The sequence below is a fragment of the Symphalangus syndactylus genome, chromosome 6 (assembly GCF_028878055.3).
Source record: "Symphalangus syndactylus isolate Jambi chromosome 6, NHGRI_mSymSyn1-v2.1_pri, whole genome shotgun sequence".
Classification (NCBI taxonomy): domain Eukaryota; kingdom Metazoa; phylum Chordata; class Mammalia; order Primates; family Hylobatidae; genus Symphalangus; species Symphalangus syndactylus.
The window spans coordinates 124,973,115-124,997,395 of NC_072428.2; the positions used below are offsets into that span (position 1 = coordinate 124,973,115).

Here is a 24,281-nt window from a genome sequence, read left to right on the forward strand (position 1 = left end):
TGATATGTATTCAAGATATAAATGCTGTATCATATATATGATATAGTGAAATCTTCACTTTCATCTGTGGAAGTCCTTTTCATTTTCCTAACAATATCTTTTGATGAGTAGAACTTTTAAACTTTTATGAAGTCAATTACCAATTGTTTTTCTTTCAAATTTAGTGCATTTTGCATGCTTCCTACCTATAAACTTTGCTTTTCCCAAGATCACCTATTTTTTTTCAAGAAACTTTATTCTTTTCACTTTTTTATCTTTGTCTTTGATTCATCTGGAATCATTTTTTGTGAATGGTTTATGATACGGGTCAAGGTTCATTTTTTCCCACCTTTTAACAAAATTGATTCATCACCAGCTATTGAAAAGGCTATCCTCGCATTGCCAAGTCAATCCTAAGCAAAAGGAACAAAGCTGGAGGCATCATGCTACCTGGCTTCAAACTATACTACAAGACTACAGTAACCAAAACAGCATGGTACTGGTACCAAATGGAACATTTGAGATCTAGACCAATGGAACAGAACAGAGCCCTCAGAAATAATACCACACATCTACAACCATCTGATCTTTGACAAACCTGACAAAAACAAGCAATGGGGAAAGCATTCTGTATTTAACAAATGGTGCTGGGAAAACTGGCTAGCCATATGTAGAAAGCTGAAACTGGATCCCTTCCTTACACCTTATACAAAAATTAATTCAAGATGGATTACAGACTTAAATGTTAGACCTAAAACCATAAAAACCCTAGAAGAAAACCTAGGCAATACCATTCAGGACATAGGCGTGGGCAAGGATTTCATGTCTAAAACACCAAAAGCAATGGCAACAAAAGCCAAAATTGACAAATGGGATCTAATTAAACTAAAGAGCTTCTGTACAGCGAAAGAAACTACCATTAGAGTGAACAGGCAACCTACAGAATGGGAGAAAATTTTTGCAATCTACTCATCTGACAAAGGGCTAATATCCAGAATCTACAAAGAACTCAAACAAATTTACAAGAAAAAAACAAACAACCCCATCAAAAAGTGGATGAAGGATATGAACAGACACTTCTCAAAAGAAGACATTTATGCAGCCAAAAAACACATGAAAAAATGCTCATCATCACTGGCCATCAGAGAAATGCAAATCAAAACCACAATGAGATACCATCTCACACCAGTTAGAATGGCGATCATTAAAAAGTCAGGAAACAATGGGTGCTGGAGAGGATGTGGAGAAATAGGAACACTTTTACACTGTTGGTGAGACTGCAAACTAGTTCAACCATTGTGGAAGACAGTGTGGCGATTCCTCAGGGATCTAGAACTAGAAATACGATTTGACCCAGCGATCCCATTACTGGGTATATACCCAAAGGATTGTAAGTCATGCTGCTATAAAGATACATGCCCACATGTTTATTGCGGCACTATTCACAATAGCAAAGTCTTGGAACCAACCCAAATGTCCATCAATGATAGACCAGATTAAGAAAATGTGGCACATATACACCATGGAATACTATGCAGCCATAAGTATTGTAGGGACATGGATGAAGCTGGAAACCATCATTCTGAACAAAGTATCACAAGGCCAAAAAACCAAACACTGCATGTTCTCACTCCTAGGTGGGAATTGAACAATGAGAACACTTGGACACAGGAAGGGGAACATCACAACTGGGGCCTGTTGTGGGGTGGGGAGAGGGAGGAGGGATAGCATTAGGAGATATACCTAATGTAAATAACGAGTTAATGGGTGCAGCACACCAACATGGCACATGTATACATATGTAACAAACCTGCACATTGTGCACATGTACCCTAGAACTTAAAGTATAATAATAAAAAATATATAAAAAAAAGAAAAGACTATCCTATGACCTATTGAATTGCCCAGCCACCTTTATTAAATGTCAGTTAACAATATATATGTAGGTCTATTTCTAGACACTTCACTCTGTTCCATTGATGTATTGATAGTTATGCCGGTACCACCATATTGATATTGTAGCTTTATCCATGGCAATCTACTTTGATATTCAATCTTTCTTTTATTAGCATTTGTATACTGCATATATATTTTTCCATCATTTTACTTTTTTTTTTTCTTTGAGACAGAGTCTTGCTCTGTCACCCAGGCTGGAGTGCAGTGGTGCGATCTCGGCTCACTGCAAGCTCTACCTGCCAAGTTCACGCCATTCTCCTGCCTCAGCCTCCCAAGTAGCTGGGACTACAGGCGCCTGCCACCACGCCTGGCTAATTTTTTGTATTTTTAGTAGAGACGGGGTTTCACCGTGTTAGCCAGGATGGTCTCGATCTCCTGACCTCGTGATCCGCCCACCTCGGCCTCCCAAAGTGCTAGGATTACAGGCATGAGCCACCGTGCCCAGCCCTACTTTTAACCTATGTTTTATATTTAATTTTTTTTAATTTTGGAAGATACACAGCATATCGTTGGGATTTGCTTTTTTTTTTTTTTTTTAACTTCTGGAATACATGTGCAGAATGTGCAGTTTTGTTACATAGGTATCTGTGTGCCATGGTAGTTTGCTGGACCTATCAACCTGTCACCTAGGTTTTAAGCTCCATGTGCATTAGCTGTTTGTCCTGATGTTCTCCCTCCCCTTACCTTGGCCCTGACAGGCCCCGGTACGTGTTGTTCCTCTCCCTGTGTCCATGTGTTCTCATTGTTCAGCTCCCACTTATGAGTGAGAACATGTGGTATTTGGTTTTCTGTTCCTGTGTTAGTCTGCTGAGGATGATGGCATCTAGCTTCATCCATGTCCCTGCAAAGGACATGATCTCATTCCTTTTTGTGGCTGCATAGTATTCCATGGTGTATTTGTACCACATTTATCCAGTCTATCATTGATGGACATTTGGGTTGGTTCCATGTCTTTGCCATTGTGAATAGTGCTGCAATAAACATACATGTGCATGTATCTTTATAATAGAATGATTATAAATGACCATAGTCATTTATAGGTCATAGGATAGTCTTTTCTTTTTTTTATATATTTTTTATTATTATACTTTAAGTTCTAGGGTACATGTGCACAATGTGCAGGTTTGTTACATATGTATACATGTGCCATGTTGGTGTGCTGCACCCATTAACTCGTTATTTACATTAGGTATATCTCCTAAATGACCAGTGATGATGAGCTTTTCTTCCTATGTTTGTTGGCCACATAAACGTCTTCTTTTGAGAAGTGTCTGTTCATATCCTTTGCTCATTTTTGGATGGGTTTTTTTTTTTTCTTGTAAATTTGTTTTACGTTCTTGTAAATTCTGGATATTAGACCTTTGTTAGATGGGTAAATTGCAAAAATTTTCTCCCATTCTGTAGGTTGCCTGTTTGCTCTTATGATAGTTTCCTTTGCTATGCAGATGCTCTTCAGTTTAATTAGATCCCATTTCTCAATTTTAGCTTTTGTTGCAATTGCTTTTGCTGATTTCACTTTAAAATCTTTGCCCATGCCTGTGTTCTTAATGGTATTGCCTAGGTTTTCTTCTAGAGTTTTTATGGTTGGATTTGCTTTTTATATAAACTGAAAAGCTGTCTTTTAATTATTATGTTAAATATATAATTGTTGTTGTTGGATTAATAGCTATTGCTTTGTTTTATTCCGTCTGTTATTTCTTTTTAATTCTTTGCTGCCTTCGTTGACATTAATTTGACTATATTTTATTATTCCATTTTATCTCCACTATTGGCTTATCATGTATACCTGTTTTTAAATTTTTGCCCTAGGTTTTTTTTGTATGTATCTTTAATTTAGAAGACTATCTTCAAATAATGTATACCACTTCACATATAGTGTGAGCACCTTACAAAAGTATATTCTCAATTCCTGCTTCCCTTTCTTTGTGTTATGGTTTTCAAATGTTTTACTTTTTCATGTGCTATAGAAACTCAATGAAGGAGGAGACAAGATGGCTAACTAGACAGTCAGGAAGCACCACTCCCACTGAGAGAAACCAAAATTTCAAGTGTATCAACATACTTTGAACAGATTCTTCTCCTCAGAGAGAAAACACTGAGGGTTGATAGAGAGGTGATGCAGACACCAAGGTTGAAGAGAAAGCTAGGAACCCTGCATAGGGTTGCTGAATGCCAGGGCTAGTTCCCACCCCTGAATAGTCCTAGAGAAAAGGCAAGTGAAGGGATGGTGGGGCAGCCTACTTTTGCTGCAGATTACTGGGATCCTAGCTACAAGAGATTTCATGACTCCCACAGATATTTGAACTGGCAGGGGAATCTGCCTAGAGAGTAGGCAGAGACAGAGCCTTCGCCTGCATGGAGCCCAGGGGATTTTGCACATGGGGCAGCTGAAGCAGAACACAGCCATAGGTGCCCATCTTCTAATATAAGGCTCCCTATGTTCCTCTGAGTCACTGTAACCCTAGCTGACTACAGGGTCAAGAGAGAGCAGGGCTGACTATCCTATCCTATCCTGTGGGACTGGGGCATGTCTGTTCTTCAGGCCCTCCTGCCCGCTAGCCCTTCCCAAGGCCCCTGCCTGGCTGCTCCTGCAGGAGCACGTGCACAGCACAGCCTCCTCTGCTCAACCTGGGTGCTTTGCTGGTGGCCGCATCTGATTACTTCCCAGTGGCCTAGGAGCACTTCACATCCCCCAGCACAGCCAGTGCTCGACCCCAAGGGGCCAGATGGAGGCACAGGCCAGTAACAATGTCCCAGGGCTTTGGCATGCAGCTTGTGAGTGCTGAGTGTAGATCTGTGACCACTTGAGTGTGAGGAGCCCCCATTCTGAGAACATTGAGAGAGGTGAGACATGCAAGCTCATGGGCCAGCAAAGGAGCAGGGCACACCTCCCTCCACATGACCGTCTGGGAAGGGTGTGATGTGCCTGGGAGCCCCACAACCTGGAACACCTAACAACAAAAAAACACAGAAGTGGCACCAGTGATTGGAGGGGACTCCTGCAAGGCCCAGAGCGGGCCTGGTGATGGGGGTCATCTTTCCACCTGCCCACCATAGATTGCTGCTGCAGGTGTGCTGCAATACAAACAAGCCCTATGGCTAAGAGCCTCTCTGCTGGCCATTACTCTTAAGCGCCATCTACGGTTTGTAGCACAAATTACAATACCAAAAATATTCTGCCCAATATACATTCATTGCCTGTAAAACCCAGGGCAAGAATCTATCCACAAATAATACCCTGTACAGAGCTTTGGCCCTCTGAAAACACCCAGAAATGAAGCCAACTGACTATACTCAACTTAAACCACTGTTAAAAGAACACCAGCCTTCTCAGATGAGAAAGAATCAGCACAAGAATCTCAGGTAATTCAAAAAGTCTGAGTGTCCCATTACCTCCAGATGAGCACACTAGCTCTCCAGCAGTGGTTCTTAACCAGATTGAAATGACTGAAATGAGAGACACAGGATTCAGAATCTGGATGGCAAGGAATCTTATCGAGATTCAGGAGAAAGTTGAAACCCAACCTAGGAATCCAGTAAAATGATCCAAGAGCTGAAAGATGTAATAGCCATTTTAAGAAAAAACCAAACTGAACTGCTGGAATTGAAAAATTCACTACAAGAATTACATAATACAGTTAGAATCATTAACAGCAGACTAGACCAAGCAGAAGAAAACCCTCAGAGCTTGAAGACCAGTTTTTTGAATAAACTCATACAAAAATAAAGAAGAAATAATTTTTTAATGAACAAAACCTTTGAGAAATATGGGATTATGTAAAGATTCCAAACCTATGACCCATTGGCATTCCTGAGAGGGAAGGAGAGAGAGTAAGCAACTTGGAAAATGTATTTTAGGATATAGTTCACAAAAATTTCCCCAATCTCACTAAGGAGGTTAACATGCAAATTCAAGAAATACAGAGAACCCCTGCAAGATATTATACAAGATGACCATCCTCATGGCACATAGTCAGCAGAATCACCAAAGTCAACATGAAAGAAAAAATCTTAAAGGCAGCTAGAGAGAAGGGTGAAGTCACTTACAAAGGGAACCCCATCCAGCTAGCCGTGAACCTTTCAGCAGAAACCTTACAAGCCAGAAGGGGGCCTATTTTCAGCATCCCTAAAGAAAGAATTCTAATCAAGAATTTCATATCCCATCAAACTAAGTTTCCACAAGTGAAGGAGAAATAAAATCCTTCTCAAACAAGTAAGTGCGAAGGGAATTTGTTATCACTAGACCAGCCTTACAAGATGATATGGAAATAAAAGAATGATACCTGCTACCACAAAGACATGCTTAACCATATAGCCCACTGTAAAGCAGTTACACAGTCAAATCTACATAGCAACTAGCTAATAATATGATGACAGGATTAAAATCTCACATATCAATACTAACACTGAATGTAAATGGTCTGAACACCCCACTTAAAAGGCACAGAGTGGCAGACTACATAAAAAGACAAGACCCAACTGTTGGCTGTCTTCAACAGACCCGTCTCATATGTAATAACATCCACAGGCTCAAAGTAAAGGGATGGAGAAAGATCTACCAGGCAAACAAAACAAAAAAGGCCAGGAATCACAATTCTTATATCAGATGAAACAGACTTTCAATCAACAATAATCAAGAAAAAGAAGGGCATTACATAAACTGTTCAATTAAACAAGAAGTCTTAACTATCCTAAATATATATAAACCCAACATTGGCACATCCTGTTTCATAAAAGTTCTTCTTGACCTATAAAAAGACTTAGCCACACAATAACAGTAGGAGACTTTAACACCCCACTGACACTGTTAAGATGATTGAGACAGAAAGCTAACAAAGAAATTCTAGACTTAAACTGGACACTTGACCAATTGGACCTAATAGAACACACAGCAACCACAGTATATATATTCTTCTCATTTGCACATGAAACATATTCTAAGATCAACCACATGCTTTGTCATAAAGCAAGACCCAATAAATTCAAAAAAATTGAAATCACCCCAAGCACATTCTCACATCACAGTGCAATAAAAATAGAAATCAATACCTTTATTTTATTTTATTTTATTTTATTTTATTTTATTTTATTTTATTTTGAGATGGAGGCTTGCTCTTTTGCCCGGGCTGGAGTGTAGTGGCACGATCTTGGCTCATTGCAGCCTCTGCCTCTTAGGTTCAAGCGATTCTCCTGCCTCAGTTTCCCAAGTAGCTGGGATTACAGGCATGTGCTACCACACCTGGCTAATTTTTGTATTTTTAGTAGAGATGGGGTTTCACCATGTTGGCCCGGGTGGTCTCGAACTCCTGACCTCAAGTGATCCACTTACCTCGACCTCCCAAAGTGCTGGGATTATAGGCGTGAGCCACCATGCCCGCCAGTCTGTTTTATAACTAGGAAATATTTCTTTTTATCTCTGGCATTACATCATGTCTTTATGTTGTTTGAGAGTAATATAGTCAATACCAGTTTTCTTATGTTTACTGTTTACTTAGAATAACTCCCCCTTTTATTTTCAATCTTTTTATGAAATGATATTTTAATTCTATCTCTTATAGATAGTATATAGTAGTACCTTACTTTAAAAAATCTAATCTGACAATCTCTGCCTTTTAATTAGAGTGGTTTGACAGTTTGCATTTCGTGTATTTGCATGTATGTTTGGGTTTGGGTCTATCTTACTAATTGGCCCATCTCATTTTTATTCCTTAGTTACTCCTCTTTTTGGGAAGGTTAATCAAACACCTTTTACTATTTCATTTTAATTAAAATATTTTCTTAGGTATACCTCATGTTTAGTTTGATTGGTTTAGAAATTACAATATACAATTTCTTAAAGTCTATTTTATTTTACTTTTTATTTGATTTTTTTGGAGACAGAGTCTCGCTGTGTCACCCAGGCTGGAGTGCAGTGGCATGATCTCGGCTCACTGTAACCTCTACCTCCCAGGTTCAAGTGATTCTGCCACCTCAGCCTCCTGAGAAGCTGGGACTAGGGTGCGCACCACCATGTTTGGCTAATTTTTTGTATTTTAGTAGAAATGGGGTTTTACCATGTTACCAAGGCTGGTCTCAAACTTCTTAGCTCAGGCAGTCCACCCACCTTGGCCTTCCAAAGTGCTAGGATTATAAGCGTGAGCCTCTGGCCTCTTATGGTCTATTTAAAATTAATATTATACCTTTTTTGTTTGTTTTAAATGGGTCAGTTGCCTTTAAAGAAATTAAGAGGAGAAAAAATCATGTTTTATATTTATTTATATATTTACCATTTCTTCTCCTCTTTATTCCTTCTTGTAGATCTGAATTTCCATCTGGCACCATTGTTTTTTACCCCAAAGAACGTCTTTAGCATTTCTTTTCAATTTTAAGTTGGCTGGCAGTGAATTATTTCAAATTTCATTTGTCTAATCCTGTATTTTTTCCACCACTTTTTGAAGGGCATTCTCACTGAATATAGAATTCTGAGTTGGCTTTTTTTTCTTTAAAGATATTTTTCCATTGTCTTGTAGCCTGTTGTCTTTAATAAGAAGTCAGCCATAGAGTGTAGTTAAACAAGAATATATTGTACTCAGGAGATGGACACCGAAACACCTGGACTTGATCACTACACATTACACATTACATACATATAACAAAATTTCACATGAACCCTGTATATTTGCACAAATTTTTAAAAAGAATTCAGCCATAATTTATACAACCATGCCTCAGAGATGCAGGTTTAGTTCCAGACCACTGCAATAAAGTGAATCTCTCAATGAAATAAGTCACACAAATTTTTTGGTGGTGTCCAAGTGGATATGGAAGTCCATTAGGTGTGAAATAGCATCATGTCTAAAAACAACAATATCTATGCCCTAATTAGAAATACTTTATTGCTAAAAAATCCAAATCATCATCTAAGCCTTCAGCAATTCATATTCTTTTTGCTTGGTGAAGGATTTTGTCTCAGTGTTAATGGCTGCTGACTGATCAGGGTGGTGGTTGCTGAAGGTAGGGTGGCTCTGACAGTTTCTTAAAATTAGACAGCAATGAGTCAATTAGACATAATTGACTCTTCATAAAAGATTTCTCTGTAGCATGTGATGCTGTTTGATAGCATTTTACCTACAGTAAAACTTCTTTCAAAATTTGAGTCAGTCCTATTAAATCCTTAGTTTATAAATAATATTATGGAATATGCTAAATCCTTTGTTGTCATTTCAACAATCTTCACAGCATCTTTACCAGTAATAAATTTCATGTTAAGAAACCACTTTCTTTGCTCATCCTTAAGAAGCAACTCTTTATCCATTCAAGTTTTATTATGGGATGAAAGCAATTCAGTCACATCTTCAGGCTCTACTTCTAATTCTAGTTCTCTTGCAATTTCCACCACATCTGCAGTTACTTCCTCCAGTGAAGTTGTGTAGCCCTCAAACTTATCCATAAGGAATGAAATCAACTTCTCCTAAACTTCTGTTAACATTGGCATTTTTGCCTCCTCCCATGAATGAATTACTAGTGTTCTGAATGGCATCTAGAATGGAAAATGCTTTCCAGAAGGTTTTCAATTTACTTTGCCCAGATCCATCAGAGGAATAGTAATTCTCTAGGCCAGCTATAGCCTTACAAAATCTATTTCTTAAATAATAATACTTGAAAGTTGAAATTACTTCTTGATCCATGGGCTGCAGAGTGGTTGTTGTGTTAACAGGCATGAAAACAATGTTAGTCTCCAGTGCATCTCCATCAGAGCTCTTGGGTGACTAGATGCATTGTCAATAAGCAGTAATATTTTAAAAGGAATCTTTTTTCTGAGAAGTCAGTCTCAGTAATGGGCTTAAAATATTTAGTAAAGCATGCCGTAAACAGATGTGGTGTCGTCTAGATTTTGTTGTTTTGTTTATAGAGCACAGGCAGAATAGATTTAGCATAATTCTTAAGGGCCCTAGGATTTTCAGAATGGTAAATGAGCATTGGCTTCCACTTAAAGTCACCAGCCACATTCACCCCTAAGAGGACAGTCAGTCTGTCTTTGAAGCTCTGAAGCAGGGTATTGACTTCTCTAGCTAGGAAAGTCCTAGATGTCATCTTCTTCCAATAGAAGGCTGTTTGTCTACATTGAAAGCTGTTGCTTAGTGTAGCCACCTTCATCAATTATGATGAACTGGATAACTTGCTGAAGTTTCTGCATCATCACTTGCTGCTTTCATGTTATTAATACGGCTTCTTTACTTAAACCTCATGAAGCAACCTCTGCTAGCTTCCAACTTTTCTTCTGCAGCTTCCTTACATGTCTCTGCCCTTACAGAACTGAAGAGAATTGGGGCCTTCCTCTGGATTAGGCTTTGGCTTAAAGGAATGTTATGGCTGGTTTGACCCAGACCACCAAACTTTTTCCATATCAGCAGTAAGACTGTTTGTCTTATCATCTGTGTGTTCACTGGAGTAGCACTTTTAATCTCCTTCAAGAATTTTTTTCTTTGCATTCACAACCTGGTTAACTGACACAAAAGGCCTAGCTTTTGGCCCGTCTTAGCTTTTGACATGCCTTCCTCACTAAGCTTAATCATTTTTGGCTTTTGATCTAAAGAGAGAGATGTGTGACTCTCCACTTGAACACATGGAGGCCATTGTAGGATTATTAACTGGCCTAATTTCAATATTGTTATGTCTCAGGGAATAGGGAGGCCCAAGGAAAGGGAGAGATATGGGGGAATGGGTGGTGGCAGAGTAGTCAGAACACACAGCAATTAAGTTCACCATTTTATATGGGTGCAGTTTGTTGTGGCCCAAAACAATTACAACAGTAACATCAAAGATCATTCATAATAGATATCATAATAATGAAAAAGTTTTAAATGTTGTGAGAATTACCAAAATATGACACAGAAACACAAAGTGAGCACATGTTGGAAAAATGGTGCTGATAGACTTGCTCAACACCAACCTTTAATTTGTTAAAAAAAAAAAACACACACACACACACACAGTATCTGTGAAGCACAATAAAGCAAAGCACAATTTCACAAGGTATGCCTTTATCATTGTTTCCTATACAGATATTCTTCAATTTACATTAGGGTTACCTCTCAATAAAACAATTTTAAGCTGAAAATATCATAAATCAAAGGCGTATTTTCAACTTGTGATATTTTCTGCTCATGATGGATTTATTTATTCATTGTAAGTCAAGGAGGGTATTGAATGCATATCACTTTTACACCATTGTAAAGCTGGAAAATCGTAAGTCAAATCATCATAAGTAGGAGACCATCTGTATGTAATGTGTCTTTTTCTCTTTGGCTGTCTTCAGCAATTCGACTGTGGTGTGCCTAGATTTGGTTATCTTAATATTTATCCTGCTTGGAGTTTGCTGAACTTCTTGGATCCATAGGTTAGTAGGGGTTTTGCACCAAAATTTGAGAAAATTTCAGCCATTATTTCTTCACATATTTTTTTCCATACCACTCTTTCTTTCATGTTTTTTAGAATTGCACATATGTTGGATTCTAGATACGTCCCCACATGTCACTGGATATTTGTCCATTTTTTTCCCTCTCTGTCTTTCAGTTTGGACAATTTGTATTTGTTTCCAAGTTCACTGATTCTTTCTTTTGCAAGCTTTAACTATTTTTTCTTTTAAAATTTTTAAATTATAAATTGGCAAATTATGGTTGTATATATTTATGGCATATAAAATGATGTTATGATTTATGAATATAGTGTGGAATAATTAAATCTTCAGCCCATTTGGTAAATCTTTCAGTTATTGTAGTTTTATTTCTAGAATTTTCATTTGGTTCTTTTTCATTTTTTTCTTTTTTGAGATTTCTTATCTGTTTTCTCATGATCTCTTATCTTTTCATTTTTGTCTTTGAATATATATTCAAAGTCCTTCTCTGTTAATTCCATCATTTGCATTATCTTGGAGTCTGCTGAATTTTATATGTATTCATGGATCACATTTTCCTGCTTCTCTGAATGCTTTATGTTTTTATCATATGTAGAACATCGTAAAAGATATGTTTTAGGAAGTCTGTATTATGTTCTTTTATTTATTTATTTATTTATTTATTTATTTATTTATTTATTTTGAGATAGAGTCTTGCTCTGTCACCTAGGCTGGAGTACAGTGGCACAATCTCAGCTCACTGCAACCTCCACCTCCTGGGTTCAAGCGATTCTCGTGCCTCAGTCTCCTGAGTAGCTGGGACTACAGGCATGCACCACTACACCATCTAATTTTTGTATTTTTAGTAGAGATGGGTTTTCACCATGTTGGCCAGGTTGGTCTCAAACTCTTGACCTCATGTGATCCACCTTCCTCAGCCTCCCAAAATGCTAAGATTACAGGCATGAACCACTGCATCCGTCGTGTATTATGTTCTTTTAAACATTATGTTGAATTTTGTTCTAGCAGGCAATTAAATTGCTGGCAGATCATTTTGCTTCTTTCAGGCTTGCTTTGATTTTGTATAGGGGCAGGTCTGTTTTCATTTTATCCCCAGTGCTAGGTCATGACCTTTACTCTTGAATGTGGTCCTTATGCCTAAGATGCAGCCTTTCTGGAGTCACAGTTGAAAGCCTAAGGTATTCCATAAAATCTTTCCACTCTGGATAAGTTGGAATTCTAATATATCCCAGAAGTGTATGTCCTCTGGCATCTCAGCCCACAGTAGTGCTCTCTCCTGTCTTTCTTAGTCTCATCTTTTGACTGGGTAGCCAAACCCTCATCCAAGGACTGGGAAACCACTATGTAGACTGTTGAGGTTCTCTCTCTATGTAGCTTTCTTTTCCCTGGTGTCCTGACCCACAAATTTCAGCAGCCCCAAGCAACAATCTTTCCTCTTCAGCTCAAGACTATCATACTGTTCTAAAATGCCACCTCCCTAGGCTGTAGTCCAGCAAGTACCCCTATGCAGCAAGCCAGGGCTCAACAAGGGCTCACTTCATGTATTGATCTTCTTTCAAAGATCCTACATAGTTGTTCTATTTGTTGTCCAAATGCATGAAAACAGCTCATATCCTTTAGCCAGTTTTACAGTCATTTATGGTGAAAGGGCAAGTTCAGAACCAATTACTTCATCATGACCAGAAATGGAGTGAAATTTTTTTTTTTTTTTTGAGACAGAGTCTCAACTCTGTCACCCAGGGTAAAGTGTAGTGACGTGATCTCCGCTCATTGCAACCTCTGCCTCCCAGGTTCAAGCGATTCTCCTGCCTCAGCCTCCTGGGTAGCTGGGACTACAGGCATGTGCCACCACAACTGGCTAATTTTTTTTTTTTTGTAATTTTAGTAGAGACAAGGATTCACCATGTTGTCCAGGGTGGTCTCGAACTCCTCGAGCTCAGGCAATCTGCCTGCCTCGGCTTCCCAAAGTGTTAGGATTACAGACATGACCCACTGCGCCTGGCCAAATGAGTATTTTTAATGTAAGAAATATACAAATTTATTTTAGGCATTGTTTTTCTAGTCTAAATACTCTTAGACTCTCTTATTTCAACATGTCTATATAAATTAGTGTCCAGTTACTTTAAAATATACAATCCTTATATTTATACTATTGCTCCAAACTCTGTGCAGAATAACCTTCTTACTTTAGGTATGCCTTGACATCTTTATGATCTTCTTCTCTCATCAGCTTACAAAGAGCCCTGTTTTGTGTATTCCCGAGTTGGGGGTAACCGAACACCTTTGAAGCAACCTGTGGATTACCGTGACAATACTTTGATGTTTGAAGCAAGGTTTGAGAGTGGTAATCTACAGAAGGTAGTCAAAGTGTAGGTTCTAATTATTTTTATTTAAGGAGCTAGACCATCAACTATTTATTATTTTCTGTATCAAGTACATTAAAGTTCTTAGTATCCATTATGAAACTGTAATTCCTTGAAGTATGGATACTATTAATAATTAGAAATTATTGTGGAGGAGGGGAGTATAAAAGATTCTGAGTTCAAATAATTTTGAGAACTATGAGGTAAAGTTAAGAGGGCTTCTGTACTGTACATTTTCAATATGGCAATATGAATTGTCACACACACAGTGCTTCTCAAACTTTGTATTGAAATAGTTCGTGGGATGAGTGTTCCATAGAATATCCCAAGGGCATTATTTTATTTAAAAATATTATGGAAATCTTTAAACATACACTTAAGTACAGAGAATAGTACAATTCTGTGTTCACTGCCACATACCTATCACCTAGACTCAACAGCTATCAAGGTTTTGCAACATTTATTTTACCTATTCCTAGGTGATTATTTACAACTGTACACATACACATTACATGCTAAGTGCAGAGTGCTGATAGAATAGAAAGTTACTTGGTAGAGAAAAATAGTCACGACTAACCAGATAATATTGTTATGTATATAAATAACATTCCAGTGAAATTATTATTTTTGCCTTTATTTAAGCATCTCCAAAGACTAAGTAGAGGGATGCAAATAGTTATCGAATGCAGTTCTTGTTCTCAAATAGTTCAAATTATGTAATCTATGTGATCATACTAATTTATATGTGTTTTAAATCTCTCAGTGATAGTTATTTTATATCCCTAGTGTTAGACTGTAATAAATACATATGTCTGAAGTGAAAAAAGAAATGTTGGACTTTGCTTCAGTTTTGGTAACTCTTTAATCATTTATTATATAGAAAATATAATTAGGTTGAAATATATAAACTTTTGTCAAATACCTGTGTTTTTATGTGCTCTCTTGAATTACCAAGGAATACAAAGGATTTAGAATTAGCATAGAAACAGTTTCTCATCCAATAAAAGGGAAAATTTCAAAACTTTTATCTTTTACATTGTTTCCTAACAAAGCTTTCTGTGAATGAGTAAAAATAAAATAATTTTCCTTATTTAACTCAAAATTTTACATTCGTTTTTTACAAAATGTCATTTTTACTTTCTTACGTGCTTTTTTCCTCTCTTTCTTGTGTATTAGGGCAGAATATGAATACCAATTGACTGTACGCCCTGACCTCTTCACAAATAAACACACCCAGTGGTACTATTTCCAAGTCACTAATATGCGAGCAGGAATAGTCTACAGATTCACTATTGTCAACTTCACCAAACCTGCTAGTCTTTACAGTCGGGGTATGCGCCCATTGTTCTATTCTGAAAAAGAGGCCAAGGCTCATCATATTGGCTGGCAGAGAATAGGAGACCAAATCAAGTATTATAGGAACAACGCAGGCCAAGATGGGCGCCATTATTTCTCTCTTACATGGACATTTCAATTTCCACACAACAAAGATACCTGTTACTTTGCTCATTGCTATCCATACACTTACACCAACCTGCAAGAATACCTTTCTGGCATCAATAATGATCCAGTACGGTCAAAGTTTTGTAAAATACGTGTTTTGTGCCACACCCTTGCTAGGAACATGGTGTATATTTTAACAATCACTACCCCCTTGAAGAACTCTGACTCAAGAAAGCGGAAGGCTGTGATTCTGACTGCAAGGGTCCATCCAGGGGAAACCAACAGCTCTTGGATCATGAAAGGCTTCCTAGATTATATTTTAGGAAACTCAAGTGATGCACAGTTGCTTCGGGACACTTTCGTCTTCAAGGTGGTCCCCATGCTGAATCCAGATGGTGTGATTGTGGGAAATTATCGCTGTTCCTTAGCTGGACGGGATTTAAACCGTAATTATACATCTATCCTGAAGGAAACTTTTCCTTCTGTATGGTATACCCGGAACATGGTTCATAGGTAAAATAAGCCTCAAATTACCTCTCTGCTTATTTAGTAAACTTGGTAGTAAGAATTTTGCTCCCACAATCTCATTCATTTTACTGTAACTTCTCAAGATAGTCTAACTACTGTATAACTACTTTGTTTTTTCCCCATTCACAACTGTGATTCTATACCCTTCTGTCATTATGCCACTGGATTCACTAACCTCCCCTTAAATAATGAAACAGATTCTAGAATGTTTTGATGACTCGATAAAACTAATAATCTTGCATATCCCAAATTTGGCTTCTTGCTAAAGATAATGGTAGCACTGATGTTTAAAATAATTTTATTTTTTAATAAATATATATATTTTATATACATGAAATATATACATATAAAGGGAGCTGATGGTATGTCTAATAGAATATCTATAACGTCTGCTTAATGCTGTCTGAGATTAAGGGTCTCTGGTCTGAGACATGATGGATTACAGGTCAATGCCCATTGGCTTCTCTCTCTAGAAACTCTTTTAAATGTCAGTTAATCTCTGATTGTCTTGTAAGAAGGTTAAGGCAGGAGTCTACTCAGCAAGTTTCTAAAAGACTTCCAAGAAAGAGAAATATCTTAATCTAGTTAATCATACACAGGTAAGTAGGATAAGAAGTCAGTCACATGTGTGTAGAAAGGTGAGCAGCTATAAGTATATATAAGATTAAGTATATTTAAAGCCTATTAGAATAAGAGAGTAGATTTTTGTATAAAATAGTATAAGTAGAATATCTTCTTACCCATAAAGATACCTATGGGTAAAATCTTATACTAAGTATTTCTGTTTACCTATGGGTAAAAAGAAAATCCAAACTGTTTCTAAAGTTATTTAAATTAATGTAAGATGACAGACCCTAATATCCTGTTTCACTTCAGAAGTAATACCATCTCTTTGGAAATTAATTTGTTAGAAGTAGAGTTCCTTTTGACTTGCTTATAAGAAACTGAAAGACTGAGGAATTTGTGACTTAAAAATGTACAGCATATTTCATATTTAAGAACTTAACTTGATATTCATGCCTTATAATCTAGTTAGTTTTCTAGAAACTTGTAACTATCATTTAGTGGCTTTATATCAATCTTATGTTATCAATGAGAATTTATTAGGCAGCAAATGAGAAAAGGGCAATAAATTAACACATAATAAATTTTAGTTTGTAATTTCACTGTAGTTTAAAGCAGTATGGTTTCTAATAGAAGCAAAATGCTTTGAATGTTTATATTTTAGGTTTTAATATTTTTGTTACAAATGTAATATATTTCATAATATTATAAATACTATTGCTAACATTTTGGTGTTTATCCTTCCAGATATAGCAAATAGTATATGTAATTTTGATTAGTTAAGTAATAATCCTACCACCTTAACACCATGCTTTCTTACTTTTTAAAGCCTCTTCTATTAATATTAGTCATTTTATCATCAGTTTGAGGGACTTATTTTTTGTTTTGTTATTTTTATATTGAGTGTTAAATTATATAGACCAAAGGTTGTGCTCTTCAGGAATGAGTAATTTTTTTTTTAGATATTTGTTAGAAATTTATCACAAAAAGTCAGTTCAAACTTTGGTACCATTTTCCTCAAAATACTAACTTAATCATCACAATAATCAAGGGTTAAATATTAATTGGCTTCAGCACCAAGTCATCAAGCACTCAATTTTTAACAAATATTTGGGTACTTATTATGTGCATAGCACTGTTCTAGATGATTTGAAGCACTCCCCATTCTTAATAAGCTTGAATATGAAAAATATAAAAACTTTCCTAGACAAGGGCCAAGCAAATGGTACCAATATCTTTAAATGCTACTGAAGTTCAAAAAGAGAAAGCTCTGTGGCCTTGACAAATTAGAAAGGAAGTGAGACATGAGGTCAGTATTGAAGGATGGCAGGTAGTATTTACATTTACAAAGATAAAGAAAGAAGGTATTCCAGTCAGAAAGAAAATATGTGAAAGGTAATGGGCAAAGGCAAGAGTGAAAACATCAAAATAATAAAGCAGAGAGATCTTGTTGGAGAAAGTCTTGGGAGTAAGGTAAATTTTGTCCTTATAATGGAAGGCTACTGCATTCAGACTTTTTTTTTTTTAGACAGAGTCTCACTCTGTTGCCCAGGCTGGAGTGCAGTAATGCTGTCTCCGCTCACTGCAACCTCCGCCTCCTGGGTTCAAGCAATTCTCCTGCCTCCGCCTGCCAAGTAGCTGGGATTACAGGCATGTGCTGCCACACCCAGCTAATTTTTGTATTTTTAGTAGAGAGGTTGTTTCACCACATTGGCCAGGCTGGTCTCAAACCCCTGACTTCAGGCGAGCCACCTGCCTCAGTCTCCAAAAGCATTAGGATTACAGGCATGAGCCACTGCGCTCGGCCTGCATTCAGATATTTATATAGTTAATAAATTATTGTAGATTTTAAAAATTGTATATTATCTCTTATCTATATGCAATATAGTATATAAGTATCTATATGCAATATAGTATATAGTATAATAAAAATTGTATATTATCTTATCTATATGCATTATAGATAAGAGAAAGCTAGGATATAAGAAATTGTATTTATTTGGATATTACACTTATAAATCCATAGTTGTACCTATAGAAGAAAAATGCACAGATAAAAGTTAGTAACTTATCTTTCTTCCTGGCAGACTGATGGAGAAACGAGAGGTTATTTTATACTGTGATCTTCATGGCCATAGTAGGAAAGAGAACATCTTCATGTATGGCTGTGATGGTAGTGACAGATCTAAGACATTATACTTACAGCAACGAATCTTCCCACTTATGCTAAGCAAAAATTGTCCAGATAAAGTAAGCACCTTTTAAGGTATTAACTTTTCCTTTACCAAATTTTGCCCATATGAGATAGCAGAATGGCCCACGTGGATAATACTGTTCCAAACTGCTTTTTCTTTAGTTAGTTTGACCAGTTTATACAATTGACAATAAGAAAGCAACTATATAGAACTACTTAGTGAGCAATTATTTGAAAATATGGGGAAAAAAGGCAAAAATGCTCCCAAACCTACAACCATAATACCACTGCTCTTTTACCTTTTGAAAGCTTCCTCTATTAGTCATTTTTATCAATCAATTTTAGGGTCTTTTTATTGTTTTATTGTTTTAATAGTCATTGAGTGCCTAAATTATACAGATTAAACACTGTATTCTTAAGAAATATGTAACAGTGTAACAGTTTCTTCAAACTATTTATTAGAATTTTGCCAGGAAAAAACTTAATCCAATAACCAATATTTTAAAAATATATAGAAATTAGAATGAGAAAAGAATAAAGTATATTATTATTTTCACAAACTATGGAAATATTGAAGCCTTATTTACCAAGATGTGAAAATTATATTTTAATCCTTCTTTAGGGAAAAGATGTTAACATAGCAAAGAAAATTCCTGCAGACTTTCCCTTAAGTTCTCAACCAACCAATTCAATTATAAAGGACTTACTGAGAAGAACTAATTGTCTTTTGGGGATAATTGGAGCCCAAAGACATAAAAAGGAAAGGATGATCTGATAAAAATAGCTATTTAAAGAAAGAACAGGTTTGTTCCCCAAAGAGTATTCATTTCCTCAGAAAAAAAGACGGGAAAACCCAACCCCATAGCTGAAGCTATTGCTATGTGAATTTATACTGTCAATACTCTTAGGTATAGTTTATTACTCCTATAAAATAATTCTGTATTGCTAAGATATTTTAATGTTTGTCTATTGACATGCTTCTTAGGGTTTTAGATCTCTAACCTGTTGTGCCTTAGATGAAATGGACCAATTTCTTGAATAACCCAAACCACCGCTCTGCAGCTTAAACAGGTCTTCCACATCATCTAAAGGTTGCTTAAAACATAGAGGCTTCTATTTCTAGGTTTTCTGTTAAATGTTTCTTATGAAAATATTTTTGGGCTGGACGCGGTGGCTCAAGCCTGTAATCCTAGCACTTTGGGAGCCCGAGGCGGGCGGATCACAAGGTCAGGAGATCGAGACCATCCTGGCTAACACAGTGAAACCCCGTCTCTACTAAAAATACAAAAAATTAGCCAGGCGTGGTGGCAGGCGCCTGTAGTCCCAGCTACTCAGGAGGCTGAGGCAGGACAATGGTGTGAACCCAGGAGGCGGAGCTTGCAGTGAGCCAAGATTGCGCCACTGCACTCCAGCCTGGATGATAGAGCGAGACTCTGTCTCAAAAAAAAAAAAAAAAAAAAAGAAACATCTTTTTGTGAAAATCCACAATTATAGTTGGAGATTTTAAATACCTCTTACATTAATCTGGAACTGGTAGATAGACAGTAGGCAAGGATCAACCAACTGAATTTGACATTTATAGGACACTCTACTAAACAGCAGAATACACATTATATTCAAATGCACATGGAACAGTACCAACATAAATCACATCCTGGTTTAAAACAAATACTAACAAATTTAAAATAATTCATATCATAAAAGTATGTTTTTAAGCGTAATGGAATTAGACTAAATCAATAAAAGAGGAAAATCTACAAACATGTAGATATTAAACCACATTTCTAAATAATCCTTAGGCCCAAGAGGAACTCTTAAGGAACACTAGAATATAGTTTCACCTGAAAGAAAATGAAAATATGTAACATGAAATTTTATGAAATTCAGCTAAATAGTAGCACTTAGAAGAAAATGTATAGCAAGAAATGCTTATATTAGAAAAGAATAGGCTGGGTACAGTGGCTCACGCCTGTAATCCCAGCACTTTGAGAGGCCAAGGTGGGCAGATCACTTGAGGTCAGGAGTTCAAGACCAACTTGCCAACATGGTGAAACCTCATCTCTACTAAAAATAAAAATTAGCCAAGCATGGCGGTGTGCGCCTGTAATCTCAGCTACTTGGGAGGCTGAGGCAGGAGGACTGTTTGAGCCCAGGAGGCAGAGGTTGCAGGGAGCCAAGGTCGTACCACTGTACTCCAGCCTGGGCAACAGAGTGAGACTCCATCTCAAAAAAGAAAAGAAAAGAACAAAGGTCTTGAATTAGTAATCTAAGTTTCCACATTAAGAATAGAAAAAGAAGAGTAAAATAAACCAAGCAGAAGGAAGCAGATAATAAAGACAAGAAGGTCAATGAAATTGGAAAATGAAAAACAATGAAAAAAAATCAAGCAACATTTGTGCTTGGAAAAGATTGGTAAAACTGATAAAACTTTACCGAGATTGATGAGAAAGTAGGAGGAAGAGAAAGAGGAGGAGGGGGAGGCAATGATGGCACACCTTACCAATATCAAGAATGAAAGAGAGGTATTACTACAGACCCTGCAGGCATTAAAAGGACAATAAGGGGAAATTCAATTCTATGCACATAAATTTAACAACTTAGATGAAATGAACCAATTCCTTGAAAACTACAGACTACCAAAACTCACCCAAGGTGAAATAATCTGAATAGTCCTGAAAAGCATTTCAAAAAGAAACTCCAGAAAACAAATATCCAGATCCAGTTGGATTCACTGAAGCATTCTACCAAAAATTTAAAGGCAGTCTTTCCCAGGATTACCATGATACCAACACAAGACAAAGATAGTACAAGAAAAGAAAACTACAGACTAATATCCCTCATGGACATAGATGCAAAAATCCTCACCAAAATATTAGCATATTAAATCCAGCAATATATAAAAAGAGTAATATACCATGACCAGATGGGGTTTATCCCAAAATATAAGGCTGGTTTCTAATCATTGTAATCCACTATGTTAAAAGTTGAAAGAAGAAAAACTGTGTGATCTCATCAATTGATACAGAAAAAGTTTTTAACACAATTCAGTATCTTGTTATGAAAAAAAAAACTTTCAGCAAATAAGGAATAAAAGTGTACTTCCTTAACCTGATAATGGACACTACAAAAAACTCTACAGCTAACAACATAGTTGATGAAAGACTGAATGTTTTCTGCCCAAGGTCAGGAAGAAGACAAGAATGTCCACTCTTCCCTACTTCATGCAGCCTTGTACTGGAGGTTCTAACCAGTTCAAAAAGGCAAAAGAAAGGAGAAGGCAGACAGATTGGAAAGAAGTAATGACAGTGGCACAATTATCTACACAGAAAATCCAAAGTGATCCACGCACACACACACATACACACACACAAAACTAGAACAAGGGAGTTTAAGCAAGGTCGTACGATACAAGATCAACCCACAAAAAACAATTGCATTTCTGTATACTCACAATGAAAAAATTGGAAACCAAAGTTAAAAACAATACCATTTTTATCATAGCTTCAAAATAAATACTTAGTTATAAATCTGACAAAATGTACAGATTCTATATGCTGAAACCTTAAAAATGCTGAGAAATAAATCAAAGGCCCAAAGAAATGGAGACAACGTGCTGTATTATGGATTGGAAGACTAAACACAGTAAAATATCAACTCCCCAAGTTGATCTGTAGATTTAAAAGAGTTTTAGACAAAATTACAGCATAATTGTTTATAGATATAAACAGGCTGATTCTAAGATGGATAAGGAAATGCAAAGGAACTAGAATAGGCAAAACAATTTTTAAAAATAAAGTTGAAGGAATCACTATCAAATTTTATGACACTATAAAACTACAGTAATAAAGATAGTATGTTAATAGGAACTGTGTAAACACCAAGAGCAGTGGTACAGAATAGCAAGTCTAGTAATAGACTCATATACATATGGCCTTTTGACAAAGGTGCACAGGAAATTTAATGGAGAAAGAAACTTTTAAATAAGTGTTGGAACAATTGAACATCCATCTAAAAAACAAAAAACTCTCACCTAACCCTCAAACCTTAAATGTAAAACTGTAAAACTTTTAGAAGAAAACATAGAAGAAAATTTTTATGACATGGAATTAGACAAAAATTTCTTAGAACATACCAAAAGCATTATCCATTGGATTGTAATGAATTGATAAATTGGACATCATCAAAATTAATCCTTTTGCTCTCTGAAAGATCCTGTTAAGCGAATACAAAGATAAGCTCCAGATAGGAGAAATTACATATCTCACAAAGAACTTTTATCCAGAATAACTCAGTAGTAATAAAACAAACAACCCAATTAAAAATGGCAATAATCTTAAATACACACGTTTCCAAAAAGGGTATGTGAAGGCAAATAAGCACATGAAAAGATGTTTGACATCAGTAGCCCTCAGGGAACTGCAAAGTAAAACCATGAGGAGATACAATTATATACCTTTAGAATTGCTAAAATAAAAATACTGACAATCCCAAGGTCTAATAAGAATTTGGAGTAACTGGAACTCTCATACTATACATTTTTGTTGGCGATGCAAAATGGTATATCATTTTGAAAAGTAGTTTGTCAGTTTCTTATAAATTGTACACTTATATGATCCAGCAATACCATTCCTAGGTATTTACCCTAGAGAAATGAAAATGTACATTCATATATAAACCTGTACACACATTTATAACAACGCTATCATAATTGCCAAAAGCTGCAAACAACCCAAAATGTCCTTTAACTGGTAAATGGATATACATTTTAGTACACCCATACAATGGAATAGTACTTGGCAATGAAAAGGAATGAATATTCACACATGCAACAACTTGGATAAATCTCAAAAGTATTAGGCTAAGTGAAAGAAGCCAGTCTCAAAAGATTACATTCTATATGATTCCATTTATATAGCAGTCTTGAAAAAGCAAATCTATAGTGACAGAGAGCAGATCAATGGTTGCCAGGGGTTAGAGGTGGCAGGAGGGTGTGACTATAACTATCCTATTAGGATAATAAAACTGTTCTGTATCTTGAGTGTGATGGTCGTTACAGGAATCTATATGTGTGTTAAAATTCATAAAATGAGGCTGGGCACAGTGGCCCATACCTGTAATCCCAGCACTTCGGAAGACCAAGGCAGGAGGATCACATGAGGCCAGGAATTTGAGACCAGCCTGGGCAACATAGCAAGACCCCATTTCTGTGAAAAAAATACAAAAATAGCTATGTATGGTGGTAAGTGCCTGTGGTCTCAGGTATTTGGGAGACTGAGGTAGGAGGATAGCTTTGAGCCCAGGAGTTTGAGACTGCAGTGAGCTATGATCACACCACTGCACTCCAGCCTGGGTGACAGAGAGAGACCCTGTCTCAAAAATCAAAACAAAAAGATGCATAGAATGAAACATAAAAAGTCAGTTTTATTGTATGTTACTGAAAAAATAAAATTGCACCTCAAAAAAATTTCTTTGTAGACAATCTTTCAGGGCATAATTTCAAATGGTCTTTCATATGAAGATAAAGAATATTTTTGAACATCTCCAACACTAATCTTCATTCCTAACATGAATGAAGATTGAATCCCTTCCTATAACTTTTTTAAAAGTATAAAATTTTATCCCAACAGCATCAAGAATTAATCAACTTTTGGAAGCAACTTAAGTGTCCATTAGCAGATGAATGGATAAAGAAAATGTGGTACATATACAGAATGGGTACTATTCAGGCATAAAAAAGAATGAGATTCTGTCGTTTGCAACAACATAGATGGAACTGGAGATTACTGTGTTAAGTGAAATAAGCTAGGGACAGAAAGACAAACTTTGCATGTTCTCACTTATTTGTTGGAGCTAAAAA

At 36.5% G+C, this 24,281-nt stretch overlaps 1 protein-coding gene across 19 annotated transcripts in view; it reads left to right on the forward strand.

Moving 5' to 3' along the window:
* Positions 1-24,281, forward strand: part of AGBL3 (AGBL carboxypeptidase 3) — a 146,580-nt gene that overhangs the window by 30,864 nt on the left and 91,435 nt on the right. For 7 of the 19 annotated variants that reach the window (XM_055284081.2, XM_055284080.2, XM_055284084.2 and 4 more), the window contains 3 exons: positions 13,563-13,701; positions 14,872-15,651; positions 18,318-18,480. The exons of 2 other annotated variants lie outside the window; for them this stretch is intronic. In XM_055284081.2, coding sequence (XP_055140056.1) covers positions 13,563-13,701; positions 14,872-15,651; positions 18,318-18,480 — 1,082 coding nt within the window. 10 more of the 19 variants (XR_008658598.1, XM_055284092.1, XR_008658599.2 and 7 more) reach the window with 10 other exon arrangements.